A 21,876-nucleotide genomic window follows, 5' to 3' on the forward strand; every position below is an offset into this window, starting at 1 on the left:
GGCGTAATTATAGCCACATCATACCAAACCTTCACAAACATTTTAAAAGTTTATTAGTGTAATATCAAATGTTCTTCCACAAGCCATTGTCTATAGGGAAAATACATGCAGAAGAGCAAATGTAAACCAGGGAGAACCCCCCCCCCCCCCCCCCCCCAAAAAAAACACACTACCCTCCCCTTTGCCCAATAAAAATCCCCACACAACCCTCCCCAAAGCAAAAAAAAGAAAATTGACAACCCTCCCTTATTTTGGACCACCCCTCCCCCCTGTACATTTCTATCTGCCATTTCTATCAAAAAGCTTATGCAATTTGATAAAAAGTGCAAAATAAGTTTTGCTACAAATAAATAACTTGGAATGATAATACTGAGACCATGTCATCTTCCTGCTCAACAAATGCCCAGATATCAGTTTACAGCATCATCAACCCTAAAACTAACAGACTTAATTTTTAATGCCCACTCTCTTAATAAAAGTTGATCCTTACTTGTCAACCATGTAGGCACCCCAAACTACAAATGTTGTGATACAATCCTCACAGTGCTGCAAATGGTTATCTATTGACACACTTGTGTTCCTTGAAATTTCTTACATAGGCAAAGCTTTTTCCACAATTGTCACATGAGTATGGCTTTTCTGCTTTGTGGACCTGCATGTGAGCTTTGACATTATTAGCTTGGCTGAACATTTTCCCACATACTTCACAGCTAAAGGGCCTCTCTCCTGTATGAACACGCATATGCCTTTTAAGGTTACCGCTGATACGGAAGGTCATCCCACAAGTTTCACATGTGTAAGGTTTCTCGCCAGTGTGAATTCGTTCATGTAGTCGAAGACTATTTGGCAAACTGAAGCTCTTCCCACACACGCTGCACATGTGAGACTTCTCTCCAGTGTGAACCTTCTGATGTATAACACAAGCAGCTCGCTGGGTGAAGGTTTTCCCACATGTAGAGCAAACAAACGGCTTCTCACCTGTGTGAAGCAGCTGGTGTATTTTAAGCGTCCCAATGGAGCTGTAGCACTTCCCACATATCTCACAACTTTGTGGTTTCCTCTGCTTGTCCTTCTTTTCATCATCCATGTGTGTCTGCTGGTGGTTTCTCAGAGCGTAATTGTATACAAACGTTCTTCCACAAATGTCACACATAAAGGGCTTCAGTCCTTCGTGTACCTGCATATGTCCTTTGAGGGTGCTGGATTGGTTGAACTGCTTTCCACACACCTTACAGCTGAACGGTTTAGTCCCTGTGTGAATCAGACTGTGTCTTTTAAGGTTGACCTCGTGACCAAAACTGCTTCCGCATATCTCACATTTAAATGCCTTCAGTCCTGTGTGCACTACCTGGTGAGATTTCAATGCCCGCTCAGTCATGAAACCCTTTTGACACTGAGCACATCTAAATGGCTTGTCGAGGGAGTGTGTTCTCTTATGTGTCGTGAGATAACTGGATTGTGCAAAACTCTTTCCACACATAGTGCAGCTATATGGTTTTTCACCTGTGTGAATTCTCTGGTGCACCATAAGACTGTTTCTTGTTGTGAAACCCTGTCCACAAGTCAGACAGTTGAATGGTTTTGCCTCTGAATGAACAAACTCGTGGGACTTTAGTGCTCTCTCCTCACGGAACGTCTTTCCGCAAACGGTGCAGCCAAAAGTCCTCCCTTTTGAGTGACCCAAGACATGCTTGTTGAGAGAAGTTAAGTATATAAACTTCTTTCCACATTGGCCACAACAGAAAGGCTTCTCTCCCGTGTGAACTCGCTTGTGCTGTTTCAGCAAGCTGCTCAGATGAAAACGCCTCCCACACTGGTCACAGTTAAAGGATTTCTTCCTTTTGGGAAAGATCTGCTTTGTTCTGGGGCTGCTGCGCTCTGTAGTTTCTGTTACATCAGCAGATGAAACTTCTTCATTTGTTCCATTGCCCTCTGTTTTGATCAGTGTGCCATCAGTGAGAGCATCATGGATGTGTTCAACGCCAATTTCCAGGTCTCTTGATGTGGGCTCTGTTTTTTCTTCCTCTCGGTCTCCTGCAGGGGGGTCAATGTCTGTGCCTGAACTCTCTCTGCGTGCATTATCAACATCTGCAGGACCTAGGGACAAATAGAGTGCAAACACAAAGAACGCCCCATAAACCTCTGGTTAATAGCCAAATAAGCATGTAAATACAGTTGAGATGTATACTGAGCAGAATTACTGAGATAACACAATCAAAGAGTTTAACCCTCTCCACTGGTTGATGTCGCATTGATTCCTGAGATATCACACTCCTTGATGGAACAGTCGATTGAGTCATCCTCCTGCCAACAGACAAATACACACACAGTAAAAACAGACTTACTATTACAATGATTTCTCATTTGGCATGTTTTGATGAAATACAATCTACCAACCTCACAGTCTTCCTCTGATGATGCAGAGGTCTCCCCATCTTTCGTTGCACTGGCAGGAGACACAACATAACCTAAAAGAGAAATGGAAATAAGTGGAATTATTTCAACCTGGTTTCTCTTTCATATGAAAACAGATTAATATGTTTACATAGTACAGTTTATCTAATGCTCTGCATGGTATTCTAACTATTTAGATTTTAATGTTGTATTTCAGATTTTTATAATCTGAGATTTCCTGTGGATTTCAGACACACTCCCAACTAACCAAACTGATTACTCTTGGTCAACACAGAATTACTCTTTTTCAGATCTCACCCTTTTCCAGTGGTGTCACCATTAATTCCAGCTTATTCTTCAGGGTCTCATTTTCATTTTGTAGAATTGTAGTACACTCTGTGAATAACCTACATAACTTTCGAATGGCTTCCTTCATCAACAGGTGCATAATGGAGACAAGCCGTGCCTGATGGAAATGGGAAGAAAATCATGGCGAAGCAATATTAGGCTACCTAATATCACAACCACATCATGACCTGATCTCCCAGTTTGATCCTAAAAAACTAAAGCCCATCTCCAACCGTTTGATCCTAATAAACAACACCCCATAACCCACAGTTTGATCTTTAGTGTGTTATCTGGGGGGTGACATCAACTAGGGGCATCTAGTAAAGCAGTGGTTCCAAACCAGTTTGGGCTGTTGGCCATCATACCAGTGAGTGTCGAGTCCTCATGACCCCTGAAGTTAGGACTTGGCCAGTGAAATGTATTAACTGAGCATCGGAACGTTAAGATGTAAGGCTAATGAACAATTAGCTATCTTGGAATAGGCTACATTAGGTACTGTTATGCAAACTGAGTCCCAAACGGAGTCCAAACTAGTTAACTGGCTATGTAGGAAGACACCCACCCCTGTCTTGACATTTTGATCACCATCATCTCCAGTGCAAGTTATTTCACTACATGATGCCATGATTGACGCTTCATGCTCAACTCTGCACATTTCTGCCACGGACGCTTCAACAACAATAGCCAAAATTGAAGTTGCTTGTGATTGAAATGACTCGTAATCCATTGAAATTGTGTCCTCAATCTAATACTAAAATTAACAATTTTGTTCGACTTCTTTAGTTCCAGTAAGATAGCTAGTTGAATCAAAAGTTAATTGATGGCCCCTTTGCACGTCTCAACAGACAAAAATGGCAGCCTTGGTACTTCTAGAACGCCTCTAATACGTCATATATAGACTTCTTGTGCCATTTTCCAGTTTCAAAATAAAAGTCCAACAAGTGAGATAATTGGAAATGTACATTTGAGTAATTTAGCAGACGCTCTTAGAGCAATTTACAGGAGCAAATGGGGTTAAGTGCCTTGCTCAGGCGCACATCGACATATTTTTCACCTAGTCAGCTCGGGGATTCGAACGTTTCGGTTACTGGCCCAACGCTCTTAACCGCTAGGCTTTATATCCCACTAACATCCGAATATATGGTATGTTACAACAATCACCAGACATCAGTCAGTAAAGATTTCAAACAGGATCTAAAGAATAAAATATACAACAATAAGGCATATTCAACAGAAAAAGCAGCGCATCTATGTCTCGTGTCTATCAGGATTGCGGCTAAATTACCATTAAACTCAGGTGAAGTTCATAGATGTTGAAGCCATTTGGAAAGAAATTATATTGTTTCTATCAAACAGCACGTCACCAAGTATAAACATCAGATGGTGCTGATCTGCTTTCACGCACAACCTTTACGTTCACCTCATTTGTTTTGAGTGTGGTTTAAAACCACCACTAGGAGGCAGCAATCAGTTACATTAAGATCGGAAACTAACTATCCGTTTTGCACGTTTTGGTTTTTGCCCAAGCACAACACAGCTGATTCAAAAACCAAATCACGTGCACCCAGGGGAGACCCCAGGACCGAGTTTGGGAAACCCTGAAGTAGGGTGCAAGGAGAGTCCACCAAATGTCAAAACAAGTCATATGAAGGGTTAATCTTTGATCAAAAGTTGAGTTGTTGAAGTCCATAGTCCATTGCTGTGCCTATTCTGCCTATTTCATAATTTCAACACAATTTCTGAATGATATAGCTTTCCTCAGCAAATGATTTAATTAATACAGGTCTGTCTCTGTCTCTGTCCTAAAACTGAAAAGAACTGCAGGTAGCCAGCCTAACATTACGAACAAGAGTATTGGTTGCTCCTGTCTATTCATAACCAATAAGCGCAGTGTTGCTATGCATTATCGCTGTATTGGTTGGCGGACACGGCTGTCAATTTGTCTCCAGACGAAGTACAGTGTGGTTCTGTGCAATTACATCAAACTCGGTCTGTGCACCGCGCGCTTGAAAGCTTTGCGTCTGCACGACTTGCCAGGCTGGAGAGGAAATTTACCTCGAAAGGAATGCGAAGAAGGTTTTAGGTTTGGCATTGCTACAAGGAAAAACGAGGAGGTGCGACTTTTTAAGTGATCAACATATATTTTTCTTCTATTCAAAGGTAAATCTATGTAAATCATTGCCATAACGTTATTATATATATATATATATATATATATTATATACACACATTTGTGTTATAATGGGGAATCGTTTGCTGTCATAATAATTCTTAAATTAAATTTCAGTTGCATAATGAAATGTTTGACCATTATGGTTGAATAGGCGTTTATAATTGAATTGCCCAATGCGGTTCAGAATGTTGCAAGCTAGTTGTTTATGTTGCGGGCATGGATGGGATGGCAAGGTCTGCAGTGGAGCTGGTTGTTATTATTATTACACGTTACGCGTGGCCTGATACTGCACCACCAGCAGTCGCAGGCAGGAATACGGTATGGGAGAATCGAGCGCATTAACATAATCCAGCCTGCTGACAATGTCAATATCATCATATACAGTGGAGTAGCGCAAATTCCGAGCAAAACAAAAAAGTGTTGTACAAATCAAAATATATTTTATATTTGAGGTTCTTCAAAGTAGCCAACCTTTGCCTTGATGACAGCTTTGCACACTCTTGGCATTCTCTCAACTAGCTTCATGAGGTAGTCACCTGGAATGCATTTCAATTAACAGGTGTGCCTTGTTAAAATTTAATTTGTGGAATTTCTTTCCTTCTTAATGTGCTTGAGCCAATCAGTTGTGTGTTGACAAGGTAGGGTTGGTATACAGAAGATAGCCCTATTTGGTAAAAGACCAAGTCCATATTATGGCAAGAACAGCTCAAATATTTTATTTTATTTTTTATTTCAGCTTTATTTATCCAGGTAGGCCAGTTGAAAACAGGTTCTCATTTACAACTGCGACCTGGCCAAGATAAATCAATGTACAGTGTGTTCAAATGTAGAAGAGGGAGGTAGGCAATAAATAGACCATAGAGGCGAAATATTTACAATTTAGCATTAACACTGGAGTGATGGATGTGCAGATGATGATGTGCAAGTAGAGATACTTACCCTCTTGCTCTTTTGCACCCCAGTAATAATATGGGTGTGTGCTATTTACAGATTGTCTGTGTACAGGTACAGGATCGGTAAGCTGCTCTGACAGCTGATGCTTAAAGTTAGAGAGGGAGATATAAGACTCCAGCTTCAGTGATTTTTGCAATTTGTTCCAGTCATTGGCAGCAGAGAACTGGAAGGAAAGGTGGCCAAAGGAAGTGTTGGCTTTGGGGATGACCAGTGAAATATACCTGCTGGTGCGAGTGCTACGAGTGGGTGTTGCTATGGTGACCAGTGAGTTGAGATAAGGCAGGGCATTACCTAGCATAGACTTATAGATGACCTGGAGCCTGTGAGTTTGGCGACGAATATGTAGTGAGGGCCAGCTAACGAGAGCGTACAGGTCGCTTTAGTGACAAAACGGATGGCACTGTGACAAACTACATGCAATTTGCTGAGTAGAGTGTTGGAGGCTATTTTGTAAATGACATCGCCGAAGTCAAGGATCGGTAAGATAGTCTGTTTTACGAGGGTATGTTTGGCAGCATGAGTGAAGGAGGCTTTGTTGCGAAATAGGAAGACGATTCTAGATTTAATTTTGGATTGGAAATGCTTAATGTGAGTCTGGAAGGAGAGTTTACAGTCTAACCAGACACCTAGGTATTTGTAGTTGTCCACATATTCTAAGTCAGAACCGTCCAGAGTAGTGATGCTAGTCAGGCGGGAGTGGCAGCAATCGGTTGAAGAGCATTAAAAGCAGTTGAAGGCCTCAATGAGTGTTGTATGGCATTGAAGCTCGTTTGGAGGTTTGTTAGCACAGTGTCCAAAGAAGGGCCAGAAGTATACAGAATGGTGTCATCTGCGTAGAGGTGGATCAGAGAATCACCAGCAGCAAGAGCGTCATCATTGATATATATAGAGAAAAGAGTCAGCCCGAGAATTGAACCTTGTGGCACCCCCATAGAGACTGCTAGAGGTCCAGACATCAGGCCCTCCGATTTAACACACTGAACTCTATCTGAGAAGTAGTTGGTGAACCAGGTGAGGCAGTCATTTGAGAAACCAAGGCTGTTGAGTCTGCCGATAAGAGTGCGGTGATTGACAGAATCGAAAGCCTTGGCCAGGTCGATGAAGACGGCTGCACAGTACTGTCTTTTATCGATGGCGGTTATGATATCGTTTAGGACCTTGAGCGTGGCTGAGGTGCACCCATGACCAGCTCGGAAACCAGATTGCATAGTGGAGAAGGTACGGTGGGATTCAAAATGGTCGGTGATCTGTTTGTTAACTTGACTTTCGAAGATTTTAGAAAGGCAGGGCAGGATGGATATAGGTCTATAACAGTTTGGGTCTGGAGTGTCTCCCCCTTTGAAGAGGGGGATGACCGCGGCAGCTTTTCAATCTTTGGGGATCTCAGACGATACGAAAGAGAGGTTGAATAGTCTAGTAATAGGGGTTGCAACAATTTTGGCGAATAATTTTAGAAAGAGAGGGTCCAGATTGTCTAGCCCAGCTGATTTGTAGGGATCCAGATTTTTTAGCTCTTTCAGAACATAAGCTGTCTGGATTTGGGTGAAGGAGAAGCGGGGGGGGGCTTGGGAAAGTTGCTTCAGGGGGTGCTGAGATGTTGGCCCGGGTAGGGGTAGCCAGGTGGAAAGTATGGCCAGCCGTAGAAAAATGCTTATTGAAATGATCAATTATCAGAGATTTATCGGTGGTGATAATGTTTCCTAGCCTCAGTGCAGTGGGCAGCTGGGAGTAGGTGCTCTTAATGTACAGACAAGGGTATGGTAGGATGTGAATACAGTGCAGGTAAACCTAGGCATTGAGTGACGATGAGAGAGGTTTTGTCTCGAGACACCATTTAAACCAGGTGAGCTCACCGAATGTGTGGGAGGTGGAACAAAAAGGCTAGCTAAGGCATATTGAGCAGGGCTGGAGGCTCTACAGTGAAATAAGACAATAATAACTAACCAAAACAGCAATGGACAAGGCATATTTACATTAGGGAGAGGCATGCGTAGCCGAGTAATCATAGGGTCCAGTGAGTAGCTAGGGGAGCTGGAGACACGGCGATTCAGACAGCTAGCGGGCTGGGGCTAGCAGAAGGGCCTTAGGGGGACGTCGCGACGGAAGAGTCTGTTGGAACCCCCTCAGACGTTTTTTTCGGCAGACCAGTCGTGATGGATCGGCGGGGCTCCATGTCGGCAGTAAACGGGTCCAGGCCAATTGGCAAAATAGGTATTGTAGCCCAAGAAATTGGCTGATGAACCTCTTCAGCTATCCTGGAGGTGGGCCTAGCTCGGGGCTAGCTCCAGGCTAACTGGTGCTTGCTTCGGGACAGAGATGTTAGCCAGGAGTAGCCACTCGGATAGCAGCTATCTAGCTGCGATGATCCGGTGTAAAGGTTCAGAGCTTGTGGTAGGAATCCGGAGATGTGGAGATGTGGTAGAGAAGAAGCAGTCCGATATGCTCTAGACAGCTAGTGGGCAGCGGATAGCAAGCTAGCAGATGGGCCTTCAGGGGATGTCGCGACGGAGGATCCCGTTGAAACCCCCTCGGGCGGATTACGTCGGTAGACCAGTCGTGATGGATCGGCGGGGCTCCGTGTCGGCAGTAAAAGGGTCCAGGCCAATTGACAAAATAGGTATTGTAGCCCAAGAAGTGGCTGATGGACCTCTTCAGCTAGCCGGGAGATAGGCCTAGCACGAGGCTAGCTCCAGGCTAACTGGTGCATGCTTCGGGACAGAGTCGTTAGCCAGGAGTAGCCACTTGGATAGCAGCTAGCTAGCTGCGATGATCCAGGTGAAAAGGTTCAGAGTTTGCGGTAGGAATCTAGAGATGTAGAGAAAAAGCAGTCCGATTATGCTCTGGGTTGAATCGCACTGTGCAGACTGGCAGGAGTTGACCGGGCTGAGGCTAGCTGATGACCGCTAGCAGTGGCTAACTGACTACTAGCTAGTAGCTAGTTAGCTGGCTAGCTTCTGTTGGGGGTTCCGATTCTAAAGTATAAAAAATAGCAGATCCATACCACATTGGGTGAGGCGGGTTGCAGGAGAGTATGTTGAAGTTGAGGTTAAAAATATAAAAAATATATACGAAATATATATGAAGAAAAAAGAAGATATATACACGGGACAAGACAAGACAAAGACTGCTACGCCATGTTGGATTGCAAATAAGCAAAGAGAAACGACAGGCCGTCATTACTTTAAGACATGAAGGTCAGTCAATCCGGAAAATTTGAAGAACTTCGAAAAACCATCAAGTGCTATGATGAAATTAGCTCTCACGAAGTCTGCCACAGGAAAGGAAGACCCAGAGTTACCTTTGCTGCAGAGGAAGTTCATTAGAGTTAACTGCACCTCAGATTGCAGCCCAAATAAATGCTTCGCAGAGTTCAAGTAACAGACACATCTCAACATCAACTGTTCAGAGGAGACTGCGTGAATCAGGCCTTCATGGGGTCGATTTGCTGCACAGAAACCACTACTAAAGGGCACCCATAAGAAGAATAGACTTGCTTGGGCCAAGAAACACGAGCGATGGACATTAGACCGGTGGAAATCTTTGGTCTGATGAGTCCAAATTAGAGATTTTTGGTTCCAACCACCATGTCTTTGTCATACGCAGAGTATGTGAATGGATGATCTCTGCATGTGTGGTTCCCACCATGAAGCATAGAGGAGGAGGTGTGATGGTGTGGGGGTGCTTTGCTGGTGACACTGTCTGATTTATTTAGAATTCAAGGCACACTTAACCAGCATTGCTACCACAATATTCTGCAGCGATACGCCATCCCATTTGGTGTGTGCTTAGTGGGACTATCATTTGTTTTTCAACAGGACAATGACCCCAAACACACCTCCAGGCTCTGTAAGGGCTATTAGACTAAGAAGGAGAGTGATGGTGCTGCATCAGATGACCTGGCCTCCACAATCACCCGACCTCAACCCAATTGAGATGGTTTGGGATGAGTTGGACCGCAGAGTGAAGGAAAAGCAGCCAACAAGTGCACAGCATATGTGGGAACTTCTTCAAGACTGCTGGAAAAGCATTCCTCATGAAGCTGGTTGAGAGAATGCCAAGAGTGTGCAAAGCTGTCATCAAGGCAAAGGGTGACTACTTTGAAGAATCTCAAATCTCAAATATGTTTTGATTTGTTTAACACATTTTTGGTTACTGATTCCATATGTGTTATTTCATAGTTTGATGTCTTCACTATTATTCTACATTGTAGAAAATAGTAAAATAAAGAAAAGAAAACCCTTGAATGAGTAGGTGTGTCCAAACTTTTGACTGGTACTGTATGTCCGCCCCTCGAAGGCTCATACAGATCAAATAAGGGAAAACCCCAATAACTGTCCACCCTCAAGATCAAATAAGAGGATTTGAGATTCGGTCTGTTGCAGTCAGTGATGTAACACATCACTATGCTGTCTGTTGCCCCTGAAACAACAAGAGAAAGAGAGAGAGAGAGGAAACTACATAAAGCCTCCCATTGGAGCTGTGTGCTCTGAAGGACAGCTACAGTAGGGCCCCAAATACAAGGACGCACGCTCTCTCTCTCTCCCCCCCCCCCGCTGCTATCATTGTCCCTCTGACTGTTCGACTGCAGCAGCAGCTCCTCTCCGGTTACATAAGCAAGGTTGTTGTTGTGATACCAGGGAGGACCTTTGGCTGGTAAGTGATGTGGCATGTAGTGTGGCACCCAGACTATACCAATACCAGTCAGCTCAGCACATCAGCCTTCAGAGGCGAAGCAGTGAGGCAGACAGAAACAGGAAAGATGATGATGAGGATGTGTCAGAAAAACACGCTGGCAGTTTTTGCAAGCTCAGACAGCTCTGGCGGATCCTATCCCTATTATATTTGGAGAATTATTTGACAGGGAGAGAATTTTTGTCTTGGTTAGTCTTTAGGCTTATTCTTAGCTGTCTTAGATTTTCTCCTGTGGTATAAAACAAAGAGGCTTTGGTGCAAAGCAGGGTAGGCCTCTACTTGTTGTGCTGTGTTGTTGTAGTGGCTGCATTTAGTCTACAAACAAATGCTGGGTCTTGAAAGAGATCCTTTTCTAGATGGGCGCATCAAAAGATAATCTGGTGTTTGAAAATTAGTGAAGGATTCTTCAATGTGTCGGTCATCCTCTCACCTAAGAAACAACAGGTGCAACACATGTTGAGTTGAAGAATAAAATGTTAGATACAAGTGAATATACAGTGCATTCGGAAGGTATTCAGACTCCTTGACCTTTTCCACATTTTGTTACGTTACAGCCTTATTCTAAAATTGATGAAATCGTTTTTCCCCCCTCATCAATCTACACACAATACCCCATAATGACAAAGCAAAAACAGGTTTTTAGAAATGTTTGGAAATGTATTATAAAAAATAAAAAAATGAAATATCACATTTACCCTTTACTCAGTTCTTTGCTAAAGCACCTTTGGCAGCAATTACAGCCTTGAGTCTTCTTGGGTATGACACTACAAGCTTGGCACATCTGTATTTGGGGAGTTTCTTCCATTATTCTCTGCAGATCCTCTCAAGCTCTGTCAGGTTTGATGGGGAGCGTCACTGCATAGCTATTTTCAGGTCTCTCCAGAGATGTTCAAGTCCGGGCTCTGGCTGGGCTACTCAAGTACATTCTGAGACTTGTCCTGAAGCCACTCCAGCGTTGTCTTGCCTGTGTGCTTAGAGCCCTGAGGGCTCTGGAGCAGGTTTTCATCAAGGATCTCTTTGTACTTTGCTTGGTTCATCTTTCCCTCGATCCTGACTAGTCTCCCAGTCCCTGCTGCTGAAAAACATCCCCACAGCCAGGGTTGGGTAGGTTACTTTCTAAATGTAATCCGTTAGTTACTAGTTACCTGTCCAAAATTGTAATTTGTAACGTAACTTTTGGATTACCCAAACTCAGTAACTTAATCTGATTGCATTCAGTTACTTTTAAATTACTTTCGCCTTATGAGGCATTAGAAGAAGACAAAAATGTATGTTACCAATTGAACTAAATCTATTGTAGGTTAAATCAATGTTAAAGTTTACATAGCTGGCCATATATGGATGTTACATTTTACTTTATTGGTTGATTATGTAGGCTTCTTCTAACCCATCACTTTCTACTAGATATAATAATACGATTTAAATTATATTTTTACATTAAAAAACGAAGTCTATCAGAATTCCAGTCATTCCAATAAATCTTTTACCCCTTGATCTTCAAGAATAGGACTTGGAAATATGGAAGTATAGATTATGCAAATTGTTTTACCTGAGCATGACCCCAAAACTAAGGAATTATTAGCCAGCCCAACTCTGTTGTTTATGATTTTGTTGTCATGGAGGACTGATTGGGCTCATTGATTCGAGTTGAAAAATAAATGCTGCGCTCAAGGAATAGCATGCTTTAAGCACTACTGAAAAGTGCCATTTACATGTGAAAAATGAATGCCATATGCTGCCTATTGTTTACCTTTTTGTTGGTGACACTTTGATATCTTGATAATATGCAGCTGTTTAGAGGGCAAATCCACAGATAAAACAATAACAAAACGGCTGTCCTGCCTCTGTTTTGGTAAAACGCTGAGGGATGGGCCTAGAGAAATGTAACCAGGACTGACCATCCATGGTATCAACATTATTGTTTGAACCATGTTATGAGGCTATACAGTGTTTGTTTACATTTACAATGTTTACAAACATTGAAGAAAACAATCTTATATTTTGGGTTCTCATGGAGTGTGACATTTGAACTCATGAGGCATTTATACGTTATATTCTTCAAGAATCAATACAATCAATCAATACAGTACCAGTCAAAAGTTTGGACACCTACTCATGCAAGTTTTTCTTTATTTTTTTACTATTTTCCACATTGTAGAATAATAGTGAAGACATCAAAAGTATGAAATAACATATGGAATCACGTAGTAACCAAAAATGGTTAAACAAATCAAAATATACACTGCTCAAAAAAATAAAGGGAACACTTAAACAACACCATGTAACTCCAAGTCAATCACACTTCTGTGAAATCAAACTGTCCACTTAGGAAGCAACACTGATTGACAATAAATTTCACATGCTGTTGTGCAAATGGAATAGACAAAAGGTGGAAATTATAGGCAATTAGCAAGACACCCCCAATAAAGGAGTGATTCTGCAGGTGGTGACCACAGACCACTTCTCAGTTCCTATGCTTCCTGGCTGATGTTTTGGTCACTTTTGAATGCTGGCGGTGCTCTCACTCTAGTGATAGCATGAGACGGAGTCCCCGGTTCGCCTGCATAGCCCAGTGCGGGCTATTCCACCTCGCCGCACTGGCAGGGCTACGGGGACCATTCAACCTGGTAGGGTTGGGGAGGCTCGGTGCTCAAGAGCGCGTGTCCTCCTTCACGGTCCGGTATATCCGGCGCCACCTTCCCACCCCAGCCCAGTACCATCAGTGCCAACACCACACACCAGGCTTCCAGTGCGTTTCCAGAGCCCTGTCCATCCTCCACGCACTCTCCCTGTGGTGCGTGTCTCCAGCCCAGTGCCTCCAGTTCCGGCACCACGCACCAGGCCTACTGTGCGCCTCAGCAGGTCAGAGTCGGCCGTCTGCCCAACGCCGCCTGCGCTGCTTGCCTGCTCAGCGCTGCCTGAACTGTCTGCCTGCCCAGCGTGGTCTGAACTGTCTGCCTGCCCAGCGCTGCCCGTCTGTCCCGAGCCTTCAGAGCCGTCCAGCCAGGACCAGCCAGAGCCGTCCAGCCAGGACCAGCCAGAGCCGTCCAGCCAGGACCAGCCAGAGCCGTCCAGCCAGGACCAGCCAGAGCCGTCCAGCCAGGACCAGCCAGAGCCGTCCAGCCAGGACCAGCCAGAGCCGTCCAGCCAGGACCTGCCAGAGCCGTCCAGCCAGGACCAGCCAGAGCCGTCCAGCCAGGACCAGCCAGAGCCGTCCAGCCAGGACCAGCCAGAGCCGTCCAGCCAGGACCAGCCAGAGCCGTCCAGCCAGGACCAGCCAGAGCCGTCCAGCCAGGACCAGCCAGAGCCGTCCAGCCAGGACCAGCCAGAGCCAGCCAGCCAGGAGCTGCCAGCCAGCCAGGAGCTGCCGGAGCCAGCCGGCCAGGATCCGCCGGAGCCAGCCAGCCAGGATCCGCCAGAGCCTTCCGCCAGCCAGGATCCGCCAGAGCCTTCCGCCAGCCAGGATCCGCCAGAGCCTTCCGCCAGCCAGGATCCACCAGAGCCTTCCGCCAGCCAGGATCCGCCAGAGCCTTCCGCCAGCCAGGATCCGCCAGAGCCTTCCGCCAGCCAGGATCCGCCAGAGCCTTCCGCCAGCCAGGATCCGCCAGAGCCTTCCGCCAACCAGGATCCGCCAGAGCCTTCCGCCAACCAGGATCCGCCAGAGCCTTCCGCCAGCCAGGATCCGCCAGAGCCTTCCGCCAGCCAGGATCCGCCCCTCAGTCAGGTGCTACCCCTCAGTCAGGTGCTACCCCTCAGTCAGGTGCTACCCCTCAGTCAGGTGCTACCCCTCAGTCAGGTGCTACCCCTCAGTCTGTTACTGCCCTTTGGAATAGTGGGATTGACATGGAGGGTGAATATTGGGAGGAGGCCACGGAAGCGGGGGTTGACTATGGTGGGGTGGGGACCACGACCAGCGCCAGAGCCGCCACCGTGGACAGACGCCCACCCAGACCCTCCCCTAGACTTTGTGCTGGTGCGCCCGGAGTTCGCACCTTAAGGGGGGGGTTCTGTCACGTTCCTGACCTGTTTTCCTTTGTCATGTATTTGTTTTAGTTGGTCAGGGCGTGAGTTGGGTGGGTTGGTCTAGGTTTGATTTTCTATGTTGGGATTTTGTGTTCGGCCTGGTATGATTCTCAATCAGAGACAGCTGTCAATCGTTGTCCCTGATTGAGAATCATACTAAGGCAGCCAGGGTTTCACTTGTGTTTTGTGGGTGTTTGTTCCTGTGTCAGTGTTTGGGCCACACAGGACTGTTTCGGGTTAGTCACGTTTGTTGGTTTTTGTATTTTGTAGTGTTTGTTGTTTTTCCATTAAATAATGAATACTTACCAATCCGCATCTTGGTCCGATCCATGCTCCTCCTCGTCTGAGGAGGAGAACGACTACGACAGCCGTTACAGCTATGTAGATATCAATAATGAGTGATATCCATATCGCCGTAAACTACACCCCTGCTGTCATCCTTACCTCCAAGCGTATTTTCAAATTGAATAATCTTTGGATGCCGACAGCAGTCGCACCATTGGAAGACATAGCTTGGACTGTAGCCTACAAAAGCCTATTCCTGCTCTTTTCCCACGATCCATCAAACCCATTTGGTGTGTCATCATAGTGGTCTCTGACTTATGGTCAGACTCGCTCATGTTGAACAAATTTAAACTTGCACATTTTTCAATGCTGATTTGAATGTCATTTTGAAAACAGAGAAGTGACATTTTTTGTTGTTGTTGCAAACATCCTTTCTGAATTTAAAAGTAATCCTCGAAGTCATCATCTAGTTTTTCAAAAGTATCTGTAATCCGATTACAATATTTTTGCTGGTAAAGTAACGGATTACATTTTTTAAATGTTTTATCCCTTACATGTAACGGATTATATGTAATCCGTTACTCCCCAACCCTGCCCACAGAATGATACTGCCACCATTCAGGCTAAAGAGTTCAATCTTGGTTTCACAAGACCAGAGAATCTTGCTTCTCATGGTCTGAGAGTCCTTTAGGTGCCTTTTGGCAAACTCCAAGTGGGCTGTCATGTTCCTTTTACTGGGGAGTGGCTTCCATCTGGCCACTCTACCATAAAGGCCTGATTGGTGGAGTGCTGCAGTGATGGTTGTCCTTCTGGAAGGTTCTCCCATCTCCACAGAGGAACTCTGCAGCTCTGTCAGTGACCATTGGGTTCTTGGTCACCTCCCTGACCAAGGCCCTTCTCCCGCGATGACCCAGTTTGGCCGGGCGACCAGCTCTAGGAAGAGTCTTGGTGGTTACAAACTTCTTCCATTTTAAGAATGATAGAGGCCACTGTGTTCTTGGGGACCTTCAATGCTGCAGACATTTTTATGTACCCTTCCCCAGATCTGTGCCTCGACACAATCCTGTCTCGGAGCTCTACGGACAATTCCTTCGACCTTATGGCTTGGTTTTTGCTCTGACATGCAACGTCAACTGTGGGACCTTATATCGACAAATGATCTGGAATATCTTGGGAAGATTTGCATTGTCTTGTCCGAGGACAATAGGATTGTTGCTTTCGATAAGGTCACAAAGGAAGTCAAAGGTGTGCACGGCTTCCTCCTTGTCTTCGTTGAGTGGCAGCCAGGAGAGCCAATAGGGAAGGATCTCGTTGACGTTGGCACACTCAGGCCTGAATCTCATGACCTTGCCCACGGCTGAGATGCAGTTCTCTGTGGCGTTGACGTTCTCCTTGACCTTGGAGTCTGGAGACTGTGTGCCTTTCCAAATCATGTCCAATCAAGTAAATTTACCACAGGTGGACTCCAATCAAGTTGTAGAAACATCGCAAGGATGATCAATGGAGACAGGATGCACCTAAGCTCAATTTTGAGAGTCTCATAGCAAAGGGTCTGAATACTTGTTTTATTTTTAATACATTTGCAAACATTTCTAAAAACCTGTTTTCACTTTGTCATTATGGGGTATTGTGTGTAGATGGATGAGGGAAAAAATGATTTAATAAGGCTGTAACGTAACAAAATGTGAAAAAGTAAACGGGACTGAATAATTTCCGAATGCATTGTATTCACCTGCTATTTCTATATCTGTTACTCTCTTTCTATACATATGTTACATGGAGATGTAATATCTCTTAAAGCTGAGAGACCTGGACAAATCATTTTCCATATCTGAGTCGAGGATAGAAAATCATTACTAATGGAGATGATTTGGAAGGCTAATGTGATTTTGAGACTCAGCTCTCATTTAATCTCTCAAGTTACTGACTTGCATTGGAAAAGCTTGGGAATGGATCCTTTGAATGGAAAGTGGGAAAGTGAGTCAAAAGGCAGTGACATGAGGTTTCTCTTTCACAATACTTTATTTCCCCATATCAACATACTATATCAACACTGCTGTTGTAAGTGTGTGTTTCTATGTGTGTGCGGGAGTGATATCCCCATGAGACAGAAATAGACCTAGATAATCAAACGACCCGTTACAGAGTGTGGTTGACTCGTCGTCTATTAGCCACGGAACATATTGGATTCATAGAGTACATCACTGCTTTGATGTAAACTGTAACTAAATATATTGGAGCTGCATTTAGCTCCATATTTCAAGATAATGTCAGGGCAGGCCTTGAACCAGCTAGTTGACAGATACAAATGTCTCTCTCTAAGACTGTTTGACTAGATGAACCTCATTACACCCAGAGTTTACTGCAGGGTTGGGGTCAATTCAGGAAGTTCCCATTCCAATTTTCCTTAATGCGTTTCAATTAGGTAAATGTGGAATTGGAATTTATAGTTTACTTCCTGAATTGACTGAATTTAAATGGAATTGACCACAAGCCTGGTTTAGAGTAACAACCTGTTCCTAATTGGAGTCTATGGAGATTGTGGAGATTACTTGGATCTGTGCTAAGCTGTGCTTTAGCCGTATCCTCACATTTTTGTCCTAAAATGACAGAGAGAAAGGAAAGGCTTTGGTGTTAAAGTATGTGTGTGTGCGTGTGTGTCTGTTAGTGTGTACGCAAGACCTCTGAGTGGTCTCTTTATGCCCTGGTCCCACACTGTTGGCTCAGAGGCAGAAGCCTACAGAGAAAACAAGGGCATGTCTTAAAGGCTTATAGCACACAGCCTTTCCCCTACAAGCCTCTTTGTGTTAACAGTCTAGAGTGAAATAATTTTAAAGCTACTGTCTCTCAGTATAATACAAGGATCATGATATCACCGTCTATGCTTGTTGACATTTGTCATCTATCATAGGCTACACACACATTCATGTTATGTAATGCTCCACTGCAAAGTCATTTGCCTACTGTACTTCATATGCAGAGAACATATGGAGGCAAACAGATTTTCATATTTTACAGACAATGATATGTATTATGCAGCAATATAAAGTTATCCCTGTGTGATCTCATATATAAAAAAATCCAAGGCACTCAAGTTAAAATGTCTTTATATTCACACACGGATTATCCTGGACCCAGGTCTGTTTGTGCTGTGTTGCCAACAACCTACACAGGGATTAGGTCAAAAACAACAACAAAGTTTCGACTATAGACCACCTTCATCAGAGTGTGTTTCTCCTGTGCTCCGCTTCACCAGGTGTGTGCCTCCCGCCCCGCCCCCCACCACGGCCCTCACCTGTGTATTGCGGTGCTTCCCCTGCGAGCCTAGCTGGGCCGGCAGCCCTTTCCTGCACCGCCCCCCCACCCCGCCCCACCCGATGGTCAGGATGACGCGCTCCAAGACCTTCCAGGCCTACCTGCCCAGCTGCCACCGAACCTACAGCTGCATCCACTGCAGAGCGCACCTGGCCAACCACGATGAGCTCATCTCCAAGGTGAATACTGACTGTTTAACATACCGACCACAACCGTCCATCCCCTAATGACACTGCTTGCTCTAAAAGTGTTTCCCTCGATCTATTCCACATTTCCTTTAAAGAGCCACTGAACATGGCGATTGGCACATATGTTTTTCTGTTGCACATTAGAAAAACTATATTTCAGTCCTGGATGTGTGTTTCCTGACCGATTCCGCATTTGGTTAATGATGTTTGTCCCCAGCCTATTTTACTTTCCTCAAAATCCCCAGAATGAATCTGAGATAACTCAAGAAATATGTAATTCGTTATGACATTTTTGCCGAGGATATTTTAGTCACGCAATTTTAGATCTAACTAAGGTGTTTGGTGCAGTATTTCTCAAGTAAAAACATGATTGACGTGTTGTCTTATGTAAACAGTTGGATCTGCTGGGCAGGTCTGCCTCACTGTCTATGCTATTGGATTGAGAGAAATCACCGCAGCTGTTCACCCAATGTTAGTGGGCAAATGGACATCGTCATTTACCCGTTGTGACTCACGAATGTTCCAAACTAAATTTTAGACAAGACTTATCCTATTTACACTTTCTAGTACATTTTTACACTAGAATAACTGTTTCTGATATATCCGTTTTCAAAGGGATTTGTTGCTTTATAAAGGCAGTCATATTTTAAAGCCCAGCACTAACACAACTGGGTGGTGTTCATTAGGGCATGCAGCGGAAAACATTTAAAAAATGTTTTATAACAGAAAATAAGAGTATTTTTGACAAATCCAGGTAGACACTCCCTATTTCAGTCCGTTTACTCCTGTTTTGTGCCGAATAATTTGACCCTGAATCTACTAATCAAGGGTTTGGTGATAAATTGAATCCGGTATGTAAAGGAAACACTGCCCTAATATGCAAGTCATTCCCAAGAGAGAGCATGAGAGAACATGCTACTGTTAGGCTCTAGGGCTTACCTCAGAAAAAACATTGTAGACCTCCACAAGTCTGGTTCATCCTTGGGAGCAATTTCCAAACGCCTGAAGGTACCACGTTCATCTGTACAATCAATAGTACGCAAGTATAAACACCATGGGACCACGCAGCCGTCATACCGCTCAGGAAGGAGACGCATTCTGTCTCCTAGAGATGAACGTACTTTGGTTCAAAAAGTGCAAATCAATCCCAGAACAGCAAAGGACCTTGTGAAGATGCTGGAGGAAACAGGTACAAAAGTACAGTGGGGCAAAAAAGTATTTAGTCAGCCACCAATTGTGCAAGTTCTCCCACTTAAAAAGATGAGAGAGGCCTGTAATGTTCATCAGAGGTACACTTCAACTATGACACACAAAATGAGAAAAAAAAATCCAGAAAATCACATTGTAGGATTTTTAATGAATTTATTTGCATATTATGGTGGAAAATAAGTATTTGGTCAATAACAAAAGTTTATCTCAATACTTTGTTATATACCCTTTGTTGGCAATGACAGAGGTCAAACGTTTTCTGTAAGTCTTCACAAGGTTTTCACACACTGTTGCTGGTATTTTGGCGCATTCCTCCATGCAGATCTCCTCTTGAGCAGTGATGTTTTGGGGCTGTTGCTGGGCAACACGGACTTTCAACTCCCTCCAAAGATTTTCTATGGGGTTGAGATCTGGAGACTGGCTAGGCCACTCCAGGACCTTGAAATGCTTCTTACGAAGCCACTCCTTCGTTGCCCGGGCGGTGTGTTTGGGATCATTGTCATGCTGAAAGACCCAGCCACGTTTCATCTTCAATGCCCTTGCTGATGGAAGGAGGTTTTCACTCAAAATCTCACGATACATGGCCCCATTCATTCTGTCCTTTACACGGATCAGTCGTCCTGGTCCCTTTGCAGACAAACAGCCCCAAAGCATGATGTTTCCACCCCCATGCTTCACAGTAGGTATGGTGTTCTTTGGATGCAACTCAGCATTCTTTGTCCTCCAAACACGACGAGTTTAGTTTTTACCAAAAAGTTATATTTTGGTTTCATCTGACCATATGACATTCTCCCAATCTTCTTCTGGATCATCCAAATGCTCTCTAGCAAACTTCAGACGGGCCTGGACATGTACTGGCTTAAGCAGGGGGACACGTCTGGCACTGCAGGATTTGAGTCCCTGGCGGCGTAGTGTGTTACTGATGGTAGGCTTTGTTACTTTGGTCCCAGCTCTCTGCAGGTCATTCACTAGGTCCCCCCGTGTGGTTCTGGGATTTTTGCTCACCGTTCTTGTGATCATTTTGACCCCACGGGGTGAGATCTTGCGTGGAGCCCCAGATCGAGGGAGATTATCAGTGGTCTTGTATGTCTTCCATTTCCTAATAATTGCTCCCACAGTTGATTTCTTCAAACCAAGCTGCTTACCTATCGCAGATTCAGTCTTCCCAGCCTGGTGCAGGTCTACAATTTTGTTTCTGGTGTCCTTTGACAGCTCTTTGGTCTTGGCCATAGTGGAGTTTGGAGTGTGACTGTTTGAGGTTGTGGACAGGTGTCTTTTATACTGATAACAAGTTCAAACAGGTGCCCTTAATACAGGTAACGAGTGGAGGACAGAGGAGCCTCTTAAAGAAGAAGTTACAGGTCTGTGAGAGCCAGAAATCTTGCTTGTTTGTAGGTGACCAAATACTTATTTTCCACCATAATTTGAAAATAAATTCATTACAATTCCTACAATGTGATTTTCTGGATTTTTTTTCTCATTTTGTCTGTCATAGTTGAGGTGTACCTATGATGAAAATTACAGGCCTCTCTCATCTTTTTAAGTGGGAGAACTTGCACAATTGGTGGCTGACTAAATACTTTTTTGCCCCACTGTATCTATATCCACAGTAAAACAAGTCCTATATCGACATAACCTGAAAGGCCGCTCAGCAAGGAAGAAGCCACTGCTCCAAAACCGCCATAAAATAGCCAGACTACGGTTTGCAACTGCACATGGGGACAAAGATTGTACTTTTTGGAGAAATGTCCTCTGGTCTGATGAAACAAAAATAGAACTGTTTGGCCATAATGACCATTGTTATGTTTGGAGGAAAAATGGGGAGGCTTGCAAGCCGAAGAACACCATCCCAACCGTGAAGCACGGGGGTGGCAGCATCATGTTGTGGGGGTGCTTTGCTGCAGGAGGGACTGGTGCACTTCACAAAATAGATGGCATCATGTGGAAGGAAAATGATGTGGATATATTGAAGCAACATCTCAAAACATCAGTCAGGAAGTTAAAGCTTGGTCGCAAATGGGTCTTCCAAATGGACAATGACCCGAAGCATACTTCCAAAGTTGTGGCAAAATGGCTTAAGGACAACAAAGTCAAGGTATTGGAGTGGCCATCACAAGGCCCTGACCTCAATCCTATAGAACATTTGTGGGCAGAACTGAAAAAGTGTGTGTGAGCAAGGAGGCCTACAAACCTGACTACACCAGCTCTGTCAGGAGGAATGGGCCAAAATTCACCCAACTTATTGTGGAAGGCGCCAGAGTCTCCCGTCAGAGTCTCCCGTCTGTCCGGCGCCGC

General features: G+C 44.5%; 2 protein-coding genes across 3 annotated transcripts in view; one reads left to right on the forward strand and one right to left on the reverse strand.

The window, feature by feature from the left end:
- Nucleotides 1-227: 227 nt before the first annotated feature.
- On the reverse strand, nt 228-3,594 carry LOC120028699 (gastrula zinc finger protein XlCGF26.1-like). Its single transcript, XM_038973928.1, has 5 exons — nt 3,305-3,594; nt 2,713-2,860; nt 2,398-2,468; nt 2,229-2,304; nt 228-2,097 (listed from the first exon to the last, which is right to left on the reverse strand). The coding sequence occupies exons 1-5, from the start codon at nt 3,467-3,469 to the stop codon at nt 557-559; spliced, it is 2,001 nt and encodes a 666-aa protein (XP_038829856.1). The 5' UTR covers nt 3,470-3,594; the 3' UTR covers nt 228-556.
- A 910-nt stretch (nt 3,595-4,504) lies between these two features.
- Nucleotides 4,505-21,876, forward strand: part of LOC120028706 (protein yippee-like 2) — a 30,005-nt gene continuing 12,633 nt past the window's right edge. Inside the window, exons 1-2 of one of the 2 annotated variants that reach the window (XM_038973933.1) lie at nt 4,505-4,902; nt 18,126-18,363. In XM_038973933.1, the coding sequence (XP_038829861.1) occupies nt 18,247-18,363 (117 nt within the window). In that variant the 5' untranslated portion in view covers nt 4,505-4,902; nt 18,126-18,246. The remainder of the gene's footprint in view (nt 4,903-18,125; nt 18,364-21,876) is intronic. The other variant, XM_038973934.1, reaches the window with a different exon arrangement.

The sequence above is a fragment of the Salvelinus namaycush genome, chromosome 34 (assembly GCF_016432855.1).
Source record: "Salvelinus namaycush isolate Seneca chromosome 34, SaNama_1.0, whole genome shotgun sequence".
Taxonomy (NCBI): Eukaryota; Metazoa; Chordata; class Actinopteri; order Salmoniformes; family Salmonidae; genus Salvelinus; species Salvelinus namaycush.